Source organism: Salmo salar, chromosome 06 (genome assembly GCF_965601325.2).
Source record: "Salmo salar chromosome 06, fSalSal1, whole genome shotgun sequence".
In the NCBI taxonomy this organism is placed as follows: Eukaryota; Metazoa; Chordata; class Actinopteri; order Salmoniformes; family Salmonidae; genus Salmo; species Salmo salar.
The window spans coordinates 33,128,687-33,148,601 of NC_138296.1; the positions used below are offsets into that span (position 1 = coordinate 33,128,687).

A 19,915-nucleotide genomic window follows, 5' to 3' on the forward strand; every position below is an offset into this window, starting at 1 on the left:
TGCCGTTGCACTAATGAGTGTACCAGTTTGTGCTATTAATGGAAACACAGACTCAAGGACTTTTTCCATTTCAGTTCATAAAATAATGTTTTATTTTACGAATTTCATTCATTGCAATACCTGTTTGTTTGACAGTTTTGTCAATGTCAGGAGCGCAGTGATCCTGGACCTCACACTACATGGACAAAGGTATGTGGACACCAAAAGTATGTGGTCCCCCTTTGCTGCTATAGCAGCCTCCACTCTTCTGGGAAGGCTTTCCTCTAGACGTTGGAACATTGCTGCAGGGACTTCCATTCAGCCACCAAAGCATTAGTGAGGTCGGGCACTTATGTTGGGCAATTAGACCTAATTAGACCTGGCTCACAGTCGGTGTTGCAATTCATCCCAAAGGTGTTCGATGAGGTTGAGGTCAGGGCTCTGTGCAGGCCAGTCAAATTCTTCCACACCGATCTCGACAAACAATTTCTGTGTGGACCTCGCTTTGTGCACAAGGACATTGTCATGCTGAAACAGGAAAGGGCCTTCCCAAAACTGTTGCCACAAAGTTGGAAGCACAAAATTATCTGGAATGTCATTGTATGCTATAGTGTTAAGATTTCCCTTCACTGGAACTAAGGGGACATGAACCATTATTCCGTCTCCACCAAACTTTACTGTTGGCACTATGCATTGGGCCAGGTAGCGTTCTCCTGGCATCCGCCAAACCCAGATTTGTCCGTCGGCCTGCCAGATGGTGAAGCGTGATTCATCACTCCAGAGAACACGTTTCCACTGCTCCAGAGTCCAATGGCGGCAAGCTTTACACCATTCCAGCCGACTCTTGGCATTGCGCATGAAGATCTTAGGCTTGTGTCTGGCTGCTCGATCATGGAAACCCATTTAATGATCTCCCGACTAACAATTTTATACACCTGTCAGCAACAAGTGTGGCTGAAATGGCAGAATCCACTAATTTGAAGGCGTATCCACATACATGTAGTGTTCATGCTTAAAAGCCATATTTTCCAATCCAAACTTCTATTACAGTCCCTTACAACAGTGTCTGCATTTTTTAAATGTCACTTTATTGCTAAAACCAGTGACTTTTCAAAAAATGGAATGCAGACAGAGGGTTTCTTACCTGTTTGTTTAAATAGGATGGCATCATGAAGAAGGATAATTATAACTACATCACAGTGTAGGCCTAGGCATACCTGAATCTATCCTTGTACAAGGGTGACTGATGTAAGGACCTCTAAGGAGATCAAATTTATAATGCACATAGCCTACACATTTGAGTCATGTTCCTGTTGAAACCTTAGGGTAAAACCTTATATATTTTGTAACCTCACCGACTAATAGGCCTATGAGTTCCAAGTGAGTCATGCGCAGCTTATTGTTGATCATTTTGGAATTCATGTTGTCCCTCTTTGACACAGTTTAGTAACTGATGAAAATAAAATTACAGATAAATAAAGGCAAAGGATATGACTGGTAAAGATGGTTAGCCCTTAAACAAAATAGGCCTACTGTAAAAATGCATGAATAATTATTAGCAGTTCCTAACAGTATCTTTGGTGTCTCTTTGTCATTTTCGGAGTCTGACTTGTAGTTCACAAACGATTCGTTATTATTTGAACGACTCATTCTTTTTGAACGACTCTTTAATGACTCAAAAGTCAGGATTTGTTTTTCTGAGTGATTCGTTAATTTTAGTTGTTTGTTTGACCTGCTGGCCACAATGAGTCCTACACAGTCCTACACACGCTCCTCTGACTCAGCAGCTCCAGACAGTTAGTGCTATCGGGCATCCCTGGGACATCACTACCTAAATCTTACCTAACCTAACCTAACCCAACCTGAACCATAACCCTTAACTAATTTAGCTGAAGAATGCTCAACTGTTCTCTTATATCAGGGTGGAGTGGAGTTTTGATAACTGGTCGCGCGATTTGCTAGCATCAAGATTGAGTCACAATAAGTAAATCAATACTTGTAAAAATGTAAATTCTGAAAATGCTTACCTGTACCTATGTTTGGCTTGTATAACAGGGGTCCAACCGAGTGCTGAAATTCATACTTTTAATAAAAACTTTTATTGATTACAACCAAGTTTTTCCCTCATTTGTGTTGCTCAACTCAGCGTGAATGCACATGTGCCAATTTCATCTCAGTTTTTAGTAGGCTTATGTCAAGGCTGATATGTCTCCAGTTGAGCAACACAAATGAGGAAAAGTTGTAAGGACAAACATAGGTACAAGTAAGCGTGATTCAATGTTGTTGCTAGCAAATCGAGTGACCAGTTATCAAACTACGCCTCGATATAAGATTAAGATAATGGAGTTGAGTGTTCCTTAGCAACCTAAACTTCATGGTGAAGGAAGTTTCTGATGAATTCCATCAACTGAGAGGAGCAAAGACCAGGCTTTGTGGAACCTAGCTATGACTACATAAATTTGCAAAAGGACAATATAAAAAAAGTTTGAAATATTATGAAATGTCAACCTTGTACCTGTTTGTCCTCTGTAGTTTCGTGCCTTTCTTTGATTGCTGAAATCCACACTTTTTTTGAAAAACATGAATCAAATACAACTACTGACTGTTTGCTCATTGTTGTTGCTCTAAGATGGCAACTCAGCGCAAATGTTCATGTACAAATTGAATCTCAACAAGGAAACAGTCGGTGGTTGTATTTGATTAATGGTTTTTCAAAAAGTGTGGGATGAGCAAAAAATAAATAGAAAATGATGCTCTCTACTTGTCAGTGTTCCAAACGGGACATTATTTGTCTTTTTACCTAAATATGGAATCACCATCAGATACAATTCATAGCAAGCAGTGCACTGGAATGACATTCAGATTAACTGGAATGACATTCACTGTCATGGGATGGGTGGATGAAAGCCACACCCCCAATAAGACGCAATAAACCACAAATATGACAGCATTGAGGCAAATGTCACTGTGCTTCTATGGCTATATGCACCTTGCCACTGGCTACTTCTTCTCTTTTTTCATTTATCAAACCAGACAGCTCATAATCAAGTGCCTTTATCACAGTCAACACATGTATATTTGAGCTTTAATTAGAATGTGTAGAATAGCATGAGATTAGCTACAGAAATGCACATTTTTCTCTCTGCCCCAATAGCTAAATGTGTAGAATTACATGAAGTTAGCTGTTGTCTTTTATTTTTTTATTTTTGGGGGGGCCCACACAAATTTCTGGAGGCTCATCAATGACTTTCTGGCTATGCTACTGCCACAAGTAGACCTTTTTTTTCAAATAATCTTATTTGTACAGAATTGGCAGTCCATATCCAAAATCAATAGTGGAAAATATGAATGTATTTTGGACTGTAGTCAGTATAGACCATCAGGAAGTCAGCAAGTTCTTCTCCCCTCTTTTATTGTGTCTTACATCTCTGATCTCTAATGGCCCTGAGGTCAGACCAGGTGAGGTGTGGTGGGGCTGATGTAGGATCTGCTGAGCTGCTTTCCACACCTGCTGTTGAACCACAAAAATGTGTCAGTACAATGTATTTTCACATTCCTTTCGTTATAATTTTCTCACATTGAGAAAATACTGGCAGACATACAGAATATTTTGTTTGTCTCATTTGACAACTGATGGGCATATTTAGGCATCACATAAAACAACTTTCTCAGTAAGTACTGTAGGTATAGTATAGTGTTTTACTCACTGTCTGATTTCTCATCTGTGTATCTCCTCCCTCTCTGCTGTCTCGTGGACTCCTCTGTGGCCTCCTCTCCCTCCCCTTGCACCTCCTCCATCTCCTCCTCCATCTCCAGCTCTCTCAAAGCCTCCTTGACCCTCCTCAGATCCTCCTCTCTCTCCCTGTCCTCCTCCTGCTGCCTCCTCTCCTCCTCCTCCTCTTTCTCCCTGGCCTCCTCCAGTACCTCCTTGCTGGAGAGCAACTCCCCTCTGTTCTTGGCCACCATGTTGTCCAGCTTCTCAAGTAGCTCTGCCACGGCATCGTGGCCCTTCCTGGGCCTCCCATAGAGGGCATGATAGCGGCCCCCACATCGATCCACCAGGCCCTGGAGTTCCTCACTCTCCTCCACCTCCTCCTCTAAGGTGGCATCCTTCAGCCGCCCACCCTTCACCGTGAAAAGCACCACAGTATGCCCCCAAGCCCGCTCCCCCAACATATCCACATGCTCCTCGGCCGCCTGCCGCTCCCGTCTGGTAAAGGAGAAGGAGAGGGGCACCACCAGGAGCACGGCGTGGGGGCCAGGCTGGCACAGCGACACGCCCCGGACGATCTCCCTCCGGACCCCCAGAGAAGAGCCCCTGGAGGGGAACCACTCCCAACCAGGCGTGTCCACCACTGTCACCTGCCTCTCGGCCACCTCTCCCTGACGCTTTACCGCCTCTCTTGTTCTCACCCCCACCGCGTCAAACATCCCTCTGCCCAGGATGGCATTGCCCACAGCACTCTTCCCCGCCTCTCTCTCTCCGATCAGGATTATTCGCAACCCTGAGACCACAGAAAGAGGGACTGCTTGGTCTGTAAAAAGAATCATACCACCCTAAATGAATGTACAGAATAACACAATTCAATTGTATTGAATTTTCACTTCCTGTTTCTCATAAGCCAGGATAGATCAACAACTGACCTGGTTGAGAATCTGAGGAGCTTCCAGTTTTTTCCATTTCCACCATGACCTCCTCTGAATCCATGTTGAAACCACTGATTATCATACTTGTATGATAACACAACCAGTGCCTTCTAAAATTCTACTTCATACTTGAAAATGCTACTTCATACTTGTCCACTTTCATCAAATCTGAAAGTATACAGTAGATATTTTGTTAAAGGAAGAAAATATTCCCCAGTCCTCTTCCCTCCTGGTACATCTTGTTGTCTGAATGGCTTATGAACTGTAGCCACCCTGCTAATCATTCTTTACAGCCCATTTTACTGTCCCAGGGATCCAAAGTTCACAGTGGGACTGCTTGCATGTTTGCACAGCTAGATAACACTACCTTGGCAGGAATCAACATTCTGGCTGTGACCCTGCCCCAAGCGATACTGTATGGGAACACAGCTTCTTTATTGTGCCTGAGGAAGACTTGAAACTTTTGGAAACTTTTGGAGATAAGGGAAATGGTCCTGATGAGTTAGGAGTTGTTTCTGGACAGGGCCCTGGAGATAATGAACAGACTCACTTATCAGTATTACCACACAAATCACTGGCAAACAAGATTAAATGTGAGAGCTCCTCCTTAGTAATGAATGAAAGTCATATTTGGTTGGAATTATCTGTTTGATTGTTGAAGATCCTTCACCAACAGCAACACACAGTGCCTTCAGAAAGTATTCTCACCCCTTATCTTTTTCCAAATGTTGTTTTACACCCTGAATTTAAAATGGATTACATTTAGATTGTTTGTCACTGGCCTACACACAATACCCCATAATGTCAAAGTGTATTATTTGTATATTTTATTTTTTTGACAAATTAAAAGCTGAAATGTCTTGAGTCAATAATAATTCAACCCCTTTGTTATAGCAAGCCGAGTTGTTGGACTCACTCTGTGTGCAATAATAGTGTTTAACATGATTTTTGAATGGCTTCCTCATCTCTTTATCCCACACATTAAATTATCTGTAAGGTCCCTCAGTCGAGCAGTGGATTTCAAATACAGATTCAACCACAAAGACCAAAGAGGTTTCAATGCCTCACAAAGAAGGGCACCTATTGGTAGATGGGTTAAAAAAAAAAGCAGTTATTGAATATCCGTTTGAGCATGGTGAAGTTATTGGATGGTGTATCAATACACCCAGTCACTACAAAGATACAGATAAGTCAATTTACAGATAGGAAGGAAACCGCTCAGGGATTTCACCATGAGGCCAATGTTTAATGGTTGTGATAGGAGAAAACTGAGGATGGATCAACAACATTGTAGTTACTCCACAATACTAACCTAATTGACAGATTGAAAAGAAGGAAGCCTGTACAGAACACTTGCATCCTGTTTGCAACAAGGCACTAAAGTAATACAGCAAAAAAAATGTGGCAAAGCAATTAACTGTTTGTCCTGAATACCAAGTGTTATGTTCGGGGAAAATCCAATACAACACATTACTGAGTACCACTCTCCATATTTTAAAGCATAGTGATGGCTGCATCATGTTATGGGTATGCTTGTAATCGTTAAGGACTGGGGAGTTTTTCAGGATAAAAAATAAACTGAATGGATCTAAGCACAGGCAAAATCCTAGAGGAAAACCAGGTTCAGTCTGCTTTCCACCCGACACTGGGAGATGAATTCACCTTTCAGCAGGACAATGATCTAAAACACAAGGCCAAATCTACACTGGAGTTGCTTACCAAGAAGACAGTGAATGTTCCTGAGTGGCAGCGTTACAGTTTTGACTTAAATCTACTTGAAAATCTATGGCAAGACCTGAAAATGGTTGTCTAGCAATGATCAACAACCAATTTGACAGAGCTTGAATTATTTTTTAAAGAATAATGGGCAAATGTTGCACAATCCAGGTGTGGAAAGCTCTTAGACTTACCCGGAAAGACAGCTGTAACCACTGCCAAAGGTGTGTCTACAAAGTATTGACTTGGGTGTGAATACTAGATATTTCTGTATTACATTTTGCCATACATTTGCAAAAGTGTCTTAAAACGTGTTTTCACTTTGTAATTATGGGGTATTGTGTGTAGATGGGTGAGAAAAAATATACTTAATACATTTTGAATTCAGGCTGCAACACAACAAAATGTGTAATAAGTCAAGGGGTATGAATACTTTCTGAAGTCACTATGTGTCACGTCCAGGCAGCTGGTCATCGTTCCACATTTTATTTATACTGTGAAACTATGCAATACATAAATAAACTGAATGACAAAAAACAACAAACCGTGACGCAGAGGTGAAACATACACTACTCAAAATTAATCTCCCACAAACCCAGGTGGGACAAACACCAACTTAAATATGACCTCCAATTAGAGACAACGATGACAAGCTGCCTCTAATTGGAGATCATCTCAAACAAAGCCCAACATAGAAATACAAAAACTAGAACAACCCAACATAGAAATAGAAAACTAGAACATAACAACATAGAAAAAACTAAACTAGAAAACCCCCCTGTCACGCCCTGACCTACTCTACCATAGAAAATAACAGCTTACCATGGTCAGGACGTGACACTATGTTTCATCTTTTGCAGATAAAAGCAGCGACTGGATTGGGCTGAGACGAGAGGTAAAGCTTTATTTTAGAGGGAAAAAAAATCAAATTTTCACAGTTAAATGCATTTCTAAAGGTATATCATAAATTACCATAATTTGCTTGTTGTAACAGACAACAGGTTATGAAACTGTAGTGGATTCATATTTTATATATACACCTCACATGCAACCCATAATAAGACTATACTATTAATATGTTAATAAAGTCTATTAAATGTTGATCTAACTCCATAAAATTGAAATATGCAAGAGACTACAGTTGCGTTACAGTAATAGACAATCAAGAAACGTCTGACAATGTGTATTTAATTACTTTTCTAAATTGATTTACATATAAGGAATAAGCTTAAGTTACAAAGCATTAACAAGCATTACAAGTGTTATTCTAGGCATGATCAGAGAGGGAGAGGGAGAGAGAAAAACCCATAGCCTGAAAGGCCATGAATCTAAGACCCTTTTATAACCATTTGACCATGTTTGGTTTCGAAACCTGAGTTGTTGACGAATAGCAATACTGTTGAGTTAACGTCCAACCAGATATCAGACCTACAGGATGTAAAGACAACAGAATCTCTGCATCGCAGAAGTGTGACAAAATGGGGGTTGACTAGAGCAACACATAGAATGCTTAATTCCTAAGACAAAACAAAGATAGTCTTGCATATTTGATAAGTCACTTCTGGGGCTGGTTATGGTATTGTTGTAATTTCATCCACCAGTTTTGACTTTCTTATTCCATATCTATATCAGTCTGTTCAGTATGTCTAAGTCTTGGTCCACAGGGAACCCAGCTTTAACTATATGTTATTAGTAGGAAGAGAGTAGTGGGGTGGGGAGGGGTCTGCCAGCCCAGCACCAGGTTAGAGCAGGCGAGCTGAATCAGGTTGTGCTTGCTTCAGTGGTATAGGAAGACTTGACCTTCCCAGTCACAGCACTTTTTCAATCCAATCTATTTAGTTTAGCAATGTGTCACCACCAAAGTAGTGTAGTGCGAGCATGCTGGGGAATCCCAATGTGAAAGCAGGGCCCATATTTAATCTCCCTGAACCCAGTGCCTTCGGGAGGAAAGATGAAGGACAGAGACACGTGACTTAGAGACACAAGGAAATATGCAGTATTTACAGGGGAATAGTGAACCACTCTCTTGACTGACCAGGTGAATCCAGGTGAAAGCCATGATCCCTTATTGATGTCATCTGTTAAATCCACTTCAATCAGTGTAGATGAAGGGGAGGAGACAGGTTAAAGAAGGATTTTTAAGTCTTGAGACAATTGAGACATGGATTGTGAATGTGTGCCATTCAGAGGGTGAATGGATAAGACAAAAGATTTAAGTGCTTTTGAACGGGGTATGGTAGTAGGTGCCAGGCACACCAGTTTGAGTGTGTCAAGAACTGCAACACTGCTGGGTTTTCCGTGTGTATCAAGAATGGTCCATCACCCAAAGGACTTCCAACCAACTTGACACAACTATGGGAAACATTGGAGTCAACATGGGCCAGCATCCCTGTGGAACGCTTTCGACACCATGCCCTGACGAATTGAGGCTGCTCTGAGGGCAAAAGGGGGTGCAACTCAATATTAGGAAGGTGATCCTAATGCTTTGTACACAGTATATCTACTGTATTCTAGTCAAGGCTGCCTAAATAACTACTGCTGTACACACCTTTTCTATTCATAGACTGTCCATACTGTCTAGACACACCATCATATATATATATACATATATATATATAAATATTCTGGACTCTGACATTGCTCGTTCTGATATGTATAATTCCTTTATTTTTATTTGGGGGATTTGTGTGTATTGTTTTGTATTGTTAGGTATTTCTACACTGTTGGAGCTAGAAACATAAACATTTCACTGCACCTGCGATAAAATCTGCAAAATATGTGTAAGCAACCTATACAAATTGATTTGATTGAGATGGGGTAAATGCTTAGAAACTATCAAATCAGAAATTCTTTGACCCATTGCTGGCCAATTTGGTAGCAGGTATAATAATAAAAACATCCAACATGCATACAAATGAATCCATTAGTGAGTTAATGGTTTAATGGTTATTATCGGATCAAACAGTGAACAAATTTCACTTTGAGTAACACATAAGACATGGAACAAGAAACACACTGGAACAATCCTTTGACACTCATCATCAGATTCATCTGATTCTCTCTTGACAATTCTATGCATATTAATGATAGGCTATGTGTTCATCACAAACAAGCACAGAGGTATATGATCACAACACTACAATTCTAGGATCATATGCTTTACTCCAGTCACTCAGGTTGGTGCCATGCCCCCTCATGTGGCAGGGAGAAGATACTGCAGTAACTTACATTACATTTTTACATAAAAAAATATGTCAAACTACATGATTGATGGCATGTCATTAAGCAAAGGCAGCAGTGCAGTCATCGACTACAAGCACCATTTATTCACCAACTATGGAGTTGGGGTAACACGTGTGGACCTGAATTGTGATAACTGCAGTGGCCAAAACAAGAACACGTTTGTGCTCTGGTATTGTGCCTGGTGGACCATGCACAAGCTTCACCACAGTCTGGATCTTCACTTCCTGATCACAGGCCACACCAAGTTTGCCCCCGACTGGTGCTCCGGCCTCATTAAGTAGAGCTTCAGAAAGACCAGAGTGAACACTTTGTCTGACATTGCTGGTGTTGTGAAGGAGAGCACTGTGACAGGGGTCAACATCCCACAGCTGGTTGGACTGGAAGATGGTACGGTGCTGGTGGAAAGCTATGGCTGGCAACAACACCTGACTCTGTACTTCAGGCCGCTGCCACAGATCAAGCACTACCAGAACTTCAGGTGAATATAATTGTCATTGCATTGTATGAGGTTATTCTTATTATCTAACCTTTGGAGGAGAATTTATATTTTGCAAGGTTGTAATGTCTTCTCAAATGTTTTGGTTATTTCATGTTTACAGCTTCGATGCTCTGGAGCCTGGTGTTGTTGTCGCCAAGGAGCGTTCGGACTCAGTCAGGACCAGGTTTCAGCTGCTGCGGAACGCTGACATCCTTCCTCCAATAGATGGTCTGCCTGTACAAGCACCACCTGGCTGGACACAGCTAGACAAACTTATATTTTTGAGAGGATCAAGGAGTTTTTCGACGAAGAGGCTATGGACATCACATGCCCTGCACCAAAGTCAAGGGTAGGACAGAAACAGTCTCTCCGAATATAGAGTCCTTTGTTCATGCGAGGTTCGGACTGACCAGTCATCAGCACAATCTGCAGTGCCTCTATTCACATGACTCTCTCCTAACACTCTCTCCTACGTTGTTGCTACTATTCTTTTTTAAACCTGCTGCTCAGCCACTTTACCCCTCGTCTATCACTGATATCGTTATTGATATTGTTCTTGTACATACTGTATATTATTTTATTTATATTCACGCAATCTATTTCTGATATTGCTACTATGCAAGTAACCATTTGGCTGTACTGTTTACACCTCCTGTAGAGACCCATCCACTTAGCAAGATGTGGCCAGTGGTGTAAAGTACTTAAGTAAAAATATTATAGAGTACTACTTAAGTATTTTTGTGGGGTATCTGTACTTTACTTTACTATTTATAATTTTGGCAACTTTTACTTTTACTTAACTACATTCAGAAAGAAAATAATGTACTTTTTACTCCATACATTTTCCCTGACACTCAAAAGTACTCCTTACAATTTGACAGGAAAATTGTCCAATTCACACACTTATTAAGAGAAAATCCCTGGTTATCCCTACTGCATCTGATCTGACAGACTCATTAAACACAAATGCTTTGTTTGTATATTATGTCTGAGTGTTGGAGTGTACCCCTGGCTATCCGTCAATAAAAAATAAAACATTTAATTGTGCTGTCTGGTTTGCTTAATATAAGGAATTTTAAATTATTTAGACTTTTACTTTTGATACTTAAGTACATTTTAGCAATTCCATTTACTTTTTTTTTTTTAAACCAAATACTTTTAGACTTTCCCTCAAGTAGTATTTTACTGGGTGACTTTCATTTTTACTTTAGTAATTTTCTATTAAGGTATCTTTACTTTTACTCAAGTATGACAATTTAGTACTTTTTCCACCATTGGATGTGGCTGGGGGTTATAGCATTTATTTCACATGACCCATCAATTTAGACAAGTGTGTCTGGGTAAGCGTCATCTAATATTTATAACATATTTTTGTCTGGACACTTTCTGTTTACCTGGAATTTTTCATTATTGTAGGCTACTACTTTTACCACTTTTAGTCTTAATCTTTACTACACTACTCACTGTTTAGCACATGACCTCACATGTGAATCCTTAAAGAGATGGGTGGGGCTGGCTTAAGAGGGTGTGGACAATGCTAATGCTAATGCTAAGTTTATTACCTTTCAAAGCAGAATTACTTTCCCATTGTTCCTCAAAAATGCAGTGTATGATATACCATTTTGTAGCTCTGAGTCTCTACTTTATCCAATGTAAAAAGCACAATTTAAAATGTTGCTACATAAGACCGATTTGTGCTAGTCAGTCACATTTACATTTGACATTTTAGTCATTTAGCAGACGCTTTGGCTTACAGTTAGTGCATTCACCTTAAGATAGCAAGGTGGGACATATGTATATCTGAAAAGGGGTAAGGAATTAAAAAAAACACGGAAAATAAAAGCCACCTAAAGACCTAGTAATGATTCCTGCATTTTCACCGACCCTGTAACCAAAATACAGGTATCAGGTCTGTGTGAATGGTTCTCTGCTTTTTGCAGGTACATTTATAATCACTTCCATTCTTTAACACCTTCCTAATTTGAACTGCAAACAGCAACATCCCCCACTCCCCACCCCTCCCAACTTGCCAGTTTCCCACTGATATGTATAAAAGGGTTATACCTGCAAATAAGTTGTAAATAAGGGGATGTTTGAAAGGGTAAGATTTAGGATTTGATTAAGATCCCCATTAGCCGATGTCAGTGGTGACAGTTAGTCTAGTGGGGTCCAACACATAACAAAAAAGATATTACAGACAAAATACTTTACAATTGACATTCATTTAAAACATCAACATGTAGTCCGCATGTGTGTTCATCTATCAGTTACACATACATGTCACATGTAGTCCACATGTGTGTTCATCTATCAGTTACACATACATGTCACATGTAGTCCGCATGTGTGTTCATCTATCAGTTACACATACATGTCACATGTAGTCCACATGTGTGTTCATCTATCAGTTACACATACACGTCACATGTAGTCCGCATGTGTGTTCATCTATCAGTTACACATACACGTCACATGTAGTCCACATGTGTGTTCATCTATCAGTTACACATACATGTCACATGTAGTCCGCATGTGTGTTCATCTATCAGTTACACATACATGTCACATGTAGTCCACATGTGTGTTCATCTATCAGTTACACATACATGTCACATGTAGTCCACATGTGTGTTCATCTATCAGTTACACATACACGTCACATGTAGTCCACATGTGTGTTCATCTATCAGTTACACATACACGTCACATGTAGTCCGCATGTGTGTTCATCTATCAGTTACACATACACGTCACATGTAGTCCACATGTGTGTTCATCTATCAGTTACACATACATGTCACATGTAGTCCGCATGTGTGTTCATCTATCAGTTACACATACATGTCACATGTAGTCCACATGTGTGTTCATCTATCAGTTACACATACATGTCACATGTAGTCCACATGTGTGTTCATCTATCAGTTACACATACACGTCACATGTAGTCCACATGTGTGTTCATCTATCAGTTACACATACATGTCACATGTAGTCCACATGTGTGTTCATCTATCAGTTACACATACACATCACATGTAGTCCACATGTGTGTTCATCTATCAGTTACACATACATGTCACATGTAGTCCGCATGTGTGTTCATCTATCAGTTACACATACACGTCACATGTAGTCCACATGTGTGTTCATCTATCAGTTACACATACATGTCAGTATATACACACAAAAGTGATGAATGAGGAAGGGCGTTGTGTCATGAGGTGTTGCTTTAATTGTTTTTTGAAACCAGGTTTGCTGTTCACTTACTCTATATGAGATTTAAATATTGCCTTATATTTTTTACAGGTAACATACCACATCTGTCTGAAATGGATATTGCATTTGTCAGCTACCCTCTGAAGTCACTAGTATGTGACTAGTCTCACCATCCTTCCAAATAAAACTTTAAAATTGTTGGTAAATGGAATGAGTAGAAGGGAGAGTCGGTCAAGGACTGATTCGGACAAGGCGCTAAATTATATGACAAGCGATAGTTTATTCAGAGTGAAAATATTTGGTACAGCGTGCACGGACTCGTTCCAGTAGCTCTGAGGGAGCCAGCGGAGGAGAGCGCCTAAAACAGTTTGTTTACATGTTTTATACAACACAGAAAGTAGGTTGAGTGTTGAAGTCCCGATCCTCTGGTTGGCTCAGGTCCAGGCGTTGTCACCGTCGATTGGCTCCATCTGTTCATGCGTCTTCCTGCGATCTTGCACAATGTTCTGATGATGTTAGGTTTCTGTCAAAGGTTCTAAGTCTGGGTGTGAGTGCCTTGGATAAGCTATGGCTTGTGTGTGTGTGTGTTCCTGTTTTCACAGGGTCGAGCATGCCAGACACTGTTGCTGTTATCACGAGATGGGGCCCCGCAGGCTTGTGGTTGGGCCAGTTCCTGTTATGTGCTGCAAGTGGAAACATCAGTTTGCTTGTGTAAGCTGCATTGAGACATAACTAGTTGGTTAGTGGAAAACATGTGTAATAGCTGCAATTCATGGTAATAACGTTTGTTAGCTTGGTGCATGTTAGAGGCACACTAAGTAGAAAATCTTACAAATTCTTACAAAATGAACACACAAGAAAATAGGCCACAATGTTGTTCCACGCAACAGATTTGTTTACTAAAGAATTTGCTCTGTGTTTTGGCGTTTCTTTCTCGCCTCGCAGTCTCAATCATTCAAAGGCATGGTGGTGACGTGGCCAAGCGTTCTTATTATAGCTCAACGGGTCCAGGAGGAGTTTGGTAAAGGGAAACGAAACTGAGAAGACAACATTCCCGGTGTAGGGAGAATGAACAGCATTCAGCGCCTTTGTCAAGGTGAGTGAGATTTATAAATCCATATGTATTTAATTCAGTGAAAGGGGCTATCAACAGTTGAAACAATAACAAAGCGTTTTACCAGCCCGTTTCAGCTAAAAATTGAGGGATGTAACTGGAGATTGTAACCACTTCACAGACAGACCTATGCATACAAGGACTGACCATCCATGATATCAACATTATAGTTTTAACCATGTATTGAGGGTATATAGTGTTTGTTTACATTTACTTTGTTTGCAAATATTGGAGTAAAACAAGCTTATATTGTGGGTTCTGGTGGGATATGAGAGTTGGACTCAGCTAATGAGGCAATACATTATATTCTTCAAGAGATAATGTGTACACAGGGCTATCGTTATTTTATACATTCCCAACTGCAGATTGTCCCTTTTGAAATGTTGTATTACGAAACGTTTTAACACCTTTGCCCCAGTGCTTAATTTGAGCCGGATCCAGCATGTCTCAGATTTGACTTGTTCGTTCCGGTACCTATTTACCATTCTAATAAAAGCGATGAGCGTTAAATCAAGTTGCCTCGTCGTTATTGCTCCCGCCCCCCAGAATGATCATCACGTGAAAGCGCGGTCTTCCGGTGTAATCATCATATCTTGCCACACTGATTCAAGAACTGCTTTCTTATTTGTACATAGTGGTTATGGGGATTAAACTAGCTAGCAAAAGTGTGGGTAGAATGCAGTAACATCCTCTGACATTAAAAGAAAAACTAAGAGCCCTCAGAAAAAAGTTTTTTAACATGCCCAAACCAAGGCGCATTTGGTGGCAGCAAGCATTGTAGACAAGGTATAAGAAGACACAGGTTATAGTTAACACTGAACATGAAAAAATGCACAACAGCCAGTCTTCCACACAGCCTTAGGAGACTAAAAGCCTATATTATTTTATTTGAAGTACTATTACGATATTGTGATATTTGTTCTACTGCTACATTGATGTCTTGAAAATTAGATGGAATTCGGGTCTTGTAAAACACCACAGCTGAGTATGTGTGCATATGCATATGGCGGGTGTTCTGCAGTCACGTCTGAAACTGTTGTAGTACACTGTCTAGAATGAGGAAATAAGAAATTGGAATCAGCAACTGATTCCCCTGTCCATTTCACCACCACATATAGTAGGCTACTTGGCTGTTTACTCTGTCTGCTGCGCTGCTACGTTATTTGTCACTTTCCTCAATGTGGTCCCTGGATGGATGCCACTCCTCGCGCTCACAATGTTTTCCGCGACCTCCCGATTTACAAATTAAGTACTGTGTTTGCGCATGTAGCTATGCGATGTCTGTGAATCCTAATTCAAAATTATTTCAGAAGAGAAATGTAGACTTTTATTTTTCATGCCTGTGATTTTTTTTAATTATCCACAGTTCCATTGGACATGCATTGGGGACAAGGCAACACTGTTCAGTAACGATATCAACCAACCAGGAAATGTCCAAACACATGGAGAGCGTCATGTCACGGCGAGACTGTTAAACAGTTAAATGTAACTAAATGCAATAAATAAATGTAATCTACGTAATCCACAAAAGTAATGTATCATGAGAGGGCCATAAACAATAACCAGTAATGCTGTATACCCAAAGAAAGGTTAAAATCTCACATTTCTGGTAAAAAAAATAGTTATACATTGCTGAGGTGTAGTCACTTTTGAGGACAAGCTCAAGTACACAGTACAAATATGAAGTATTTTATATGATGTATTTCCAATTCAACAAAACTGTATGAATATGGATTGAAATGACTTATGCTTTCTAAATATAGCATAATCAAATTATAAAATGACTAACTATAGATTTATAGCCATTCATCTAAAACGTATCTCTTAATGTGTTACCATGATGAAACCTGTGATGTAGGGTTCAGGAGTTGATGGACAGTTGGAAGAGTGAATGAAATGGTAGGAGGGACATCCCAGCTTCAAGTGGTTTCAGATTTCACATCCTACATCACATAGGCTCAGAAAAAATACTACTGTGTCCTTGGGAACCAGGGCTTTCGCTTAATCCATTTCGATCTACTGTGTCCACAGATCGATTTATAAGCGAAAATGTCGGTTGGAACCGGTACCAGAACCACATAGGGGACCTTACATTTAAGAGGTTTATTAACTGGGGCAGTAAGGAGAGTGTTGTTGGGCTACATTACAAAAACAACAGAGGGCAGTGTTGACAAAGAATCCAATGTATTCATTCAATAAAGGTTAAAGGGTAAAGTTGGCACTCTGTAAATCTACAACTTCGTAATTTTATATAGTGATTATCCTGAATTCAATAGTATAGCCCTCTTTTGTTACAGATCAGCGTTAACAAGGGAGCCCTTGGGCCAGTACATCTCAGACACCCTCAGCCACATTCACACAGTGAGGGAGTTCAGCGACAGGCATTCCAAATGGGCCCTTCAGAGGGAGACAGAACTGGAAATGATGAGGGACATCAAGGAGAGGGCAGACAGAATTGACCTTAAGTTCGACCATGTCCGTAACTCAGCGACCAAGGCCAAGGCGTTTGGGGAGTTCGTATGGAGCGGTCTGACCCAGGTGACTGCAGACAGTAGGCGTGAGGAGCTGGAGAAGGAGCTGGGAGCTGTACTAAAGGACACTCTGGGAGGCCTGGAGAAGCTGGATTACTTCCTGGATGCTGTGGAGTGTCTGGCGGTCACCTGTCTGTTGGTGTTTGAGGAGAACAGGTTCCTCTGTCTGCCTCAGGGGACGAACCCTGCCAGTGTTCAGGCTGTCATCATTGCTGCCAGAATGGCCTGCCCTCTCCTCATCCATTTTAAGAGGGATGCTAAGGCCTTCTTTATGCCCAGCCTCCTCAATGTAGAGGTGCTGGCCTGCCAACTGGATAGATACATACAAATCAGCCAGCAGGTCTGTAAAAGGATGGAGAAGGGGTAAGTGGAGCTCCCATCACAATTGCTTCAACATTAACTCATTTAATCTTCTTCATTGCCATTTTACAAACACTTGATGCCCATTTTTTCCTTCAAGATTACAGACCAGACCACAGTCTGAGAATAAACTTGGGTAAGATCCCTCAAAATCAGCATTTATATTATATTAGTTTTGTGATATAATTCAAAAGCCACATAATAATCTAATGAATATAATGTAATGTTGAAATTAATATGCATTGCTACAGTAGCTACATCAGTCAAATGCTGTTTTGGAAAAAGAAGAATGACATCCTTGTGGTCAATCTTGGTGCTGATGTGAGGGAAGAGTCCATACAAAAGATGCTCCAACATTTGAATCAGCTGAGTGATATCAGGTAAGGTTAGTTTGGTTGTTCTCTTTAAACTTCTATTGATATTTTTGATCAAGAACTATGTTTATTGGTGTAGAGTAAATAGATGTTGAATCCATCTCCCCAGGATGGACCAGAACCTCAGACTGACGTTCCTGTTCCAAGGGGCTGCTCAGCGCTTCATTGGTCTGTTCAGCCAGCGCCGACCCAGGATGGAGCAGTTTCTGACCGAGCTGGAGGAGAATGCTGTGCAGCTGGACAGGATGAAGCTGGGGGCTAAGATCTCCAGTGTGGCAGGCAGCTCAGTGGGGGTAGCTGGAGGGATCCTATCCATCGTGGGCTTAGCTCTGTCCCCTGTCACTGCTGGAGTGTCACTGGCCCTCACAATTGCAGGGGCCAGCCTGGGGGTCACCAGTGGGGTCAACAGTATAACCACTGGTATCACAGAGATGAAGGTCAATAGCATCCATGAGAAGAAAGCCAGTGAAATATTCCAGAGTTTCATGGAGGACGTGGAGAGTCTCCAGGAGTGTTTGGAGGATGTGGCCAGGAATATGGAGCCCATCCTGGAGCAGAGCAGGGTGGATGTCATGCTGGGAGCAGGGAAGGTGATTGTCAAAGCCAGGGCCATCGGAAAAGGCATTGACACCATAATGGACTGTGCCTCAGCTCTGAGTGTGAAGGCCTTTGCAAATGAAGATCTAATCGCAAGCGCTGGTAAGCTGGTGGTCCAGGAAGGCAAAGCAGCACGAAACCTACCCAAGCTAGCAGGGGACATCCCGGACATTGGACAGGTAGCGAAAGGCACCCCACTAGCCCTCTCCAGCTCAGCGCGGGCTGGTTTAATCACCTTCAACGCCCTCTTCATTGGCCTGGATGTCTTCTTCATCTGTAAAGACAGTGTCAGCCTGGCCAAAGGCAGCAAGAGTGAGAGATCCCAGCTCATCCGTGCCAGATCAGCATTGTGGAGCACAGAGCTGGACTCCTGGCAAAGGATCCATGACTCGCTGTGTAGAGGAATTTGGAAGTCCAGGAAGTGCCAGAGAATCCTGGAGCAGCCATTTTACCCTCTGGAGCAGAATCTGAAAGAGAAAAAAACAATGTGTATGATACAGTAGGACAACATCAATGACTTACCAGTTTTAAGTTAGGGCCTCTCAAACATACTGTACAGTGGCACTTGGAATGTTCAACAGTCAAAAATAAATGACACAAAGCACTTTTTTTCATTTTTATGAATCATTCTGTACACAAGAGTCTACAAAACTAAAATTAAGGTAATTTGATGAAATGTATTCAGTTTATTACTTGTTCAGAGTAGTCTGTTTAATGTCATGCCCTGTTTACAATGATGTGTTCATTCAAAATACTGAAAGTGAAATGTAATAATGTTTCCAATATTGTGCTGCTGACGTGCACCTTCATACACAGAACACTCATATTCCTCACTTCACCACTAGTTGAAGATGTCTTGCTAACAGGCAATGAAACATGTTAGTATAATTTATTCTGATGTTGACTTGTGTGGAAATGTTATGAAATGGAAAGGTACTGATCATGTCTGGCCTTTTTTGTGTTAATAATAGGCCTACTTGATGGTATTCTGAAGGGGGGAAATATATATATATATATATATATATATATATATATATATATATAAAAAAGTGGTCATTGGTACTGCATTCTCATCAGGACAATTTAATACCAGACATCAGTGATCCTGGCCTCCTTCAGGATCGCCGTGGACGATGTCCCTCCGGACCCTCAGAGAAGAGCCCCTGGAGGGGAACCCCTCCCAACTAGGCGTCCGCCACTGTCACCTGCCTCTCGGCATCCTTGCCCTGTCTCCTCACCGCCTCCCTGGTTCTCACCCACACCACGTCAAACACCCCTTCTGCCTAGGATGCCATTTCCCACAGCACTCTTCCCCACCTCTCTCTGATAAGGATTATTCGCAACCCTGAGACCTCAGAGAGGGACTGCTTGGCCTAAATGAACAAACAGAATAACATAGTTCTATTTCATTGCATATCTCTTTAAACAACCTTTTCTCACATATGTATTATAGCTGTCAATGAAAATCCCTCATGAGATCATTACAATCATTGTATTGAGAGACTGTTAGGACAGTTTATCTGACTGCAGTGTTTTCACTTCCTGTTTCTAGTTTTGCCAGGATGATCAAAAACTGACCTGGTTGAAAATCTAAGCTTCCATTTCCACCATGACCTCATCTGAATCCACCGTTTATCATACTTTTATGATATGGCAA

At 41.1% G+C, this 19,915-nt stretch overlaps 2 protein-coding genes across 8 annotated transcripts; one reads left to right on the top strand and one right to left on the bottom strand.

Moving 5' to 3' along the window:
* Positions 1-3,017: 3,017 nt before the first annotated feature.
* Positions 3,018-4,913, bottom strand: LOC106606914 (GTPase IMAP family member 4). Of its 2 annotated transcripts, none has more exons than XM_014203382.3 (3): positions 4,624-4,913; positions 3,687-4,514; positions 3,018-3,487 (listed from the first exon to the last, which is right to left on the bottom strand). In XM_014203382.3, exons 1-3 carry the CDS (start codon positions 4,706-4,708, stop codon positions 3,390-3,392), a joined length of 1,011 nt encoding a protein of 336 aa, XP_014058857.3. In that variant the 5' UTR covers positions 4,709-4,913; the 3' UTR covers positions 3,018-3,389. The 2 variants fall into 2 exon arrangements, with proteins under 2 accessions (XP_014058857.3, XP_014058856.3); XM_014203381.3 differs by having other exon boundaries at positions 3,018-3,490.
* Positions 4,914-14,137: 9,224 nt separating this feature from the next.
* apol (apolipoprotein L) lies at positions 14,138-19,759 on the top strand. Of its 6 annotated transcripts, NM_001140175.1 has the most exon segments (7): positions 14,347-14,378; positions 15,763-15,858; positions 16,694-17,290; positions 17,388-17,423; positions 17,539-17,667; positions 17,771-19,259; positions 19,286-19,759. In NM_001140175.1, coding segments are annotated over 5 exon segments (1,785 nt in total). In that variant the 5' UTR covers positions 14,347-14,378; positions 15,763-15,826; the 3' UTR covers positions 18,762-19,259; positions 19,286-19,759.
* Positions 19,760-19,915: the final 156 nt, after the last annotated feature.

Excerpts from the sequence above, each read along its gene's own strand:
- LOC106606914 (XM_014203381.3), bottom strand. The coding sequence starts at position 4,708 with ATGATAATCAGTGGTTTCAACATGGATTCAGAGGAGGTCATGGTGGAA. Across the intron at positions 4,515-4,623 it reads CTCCTCAGATTCTCAACCAG|ACCAAGCAGTCCCTCTTTCT; the intron begins GTCAGTTGTTGA and ends TTCTTTTTACAG. Across the intron at positions 3,491-3,686 it reads CACAGATGAGAAATCAGACA|CAGGTGTGGAAAGCAGCTCA; the intron begins GTGAGTAAAACA and ends GTGGTTCAACAG.
- apol (XM_014203372.3), top strand. The coding sequence starts at position 15,575 with ATGTGGTCCCTGGATGGATGCCACTCCTCGCGCTCACAATGTTTTCCG. Across the intron at positions 15,646-15,762 it reads CCTCCCGATTTACAAATTAA|TTCCATTGGACATGCATTGG; the intron begins GTACTGTGTTTG and ends AATTATCCACAG. Across the intron at positions 17,291-17,387 it reads TGTAAAAGGATGGAGAAGGG|ATTACAGACCAGACCACAGT; the intron begins GTAAGTGGAGCT and ends TTTTCCTTCAAG.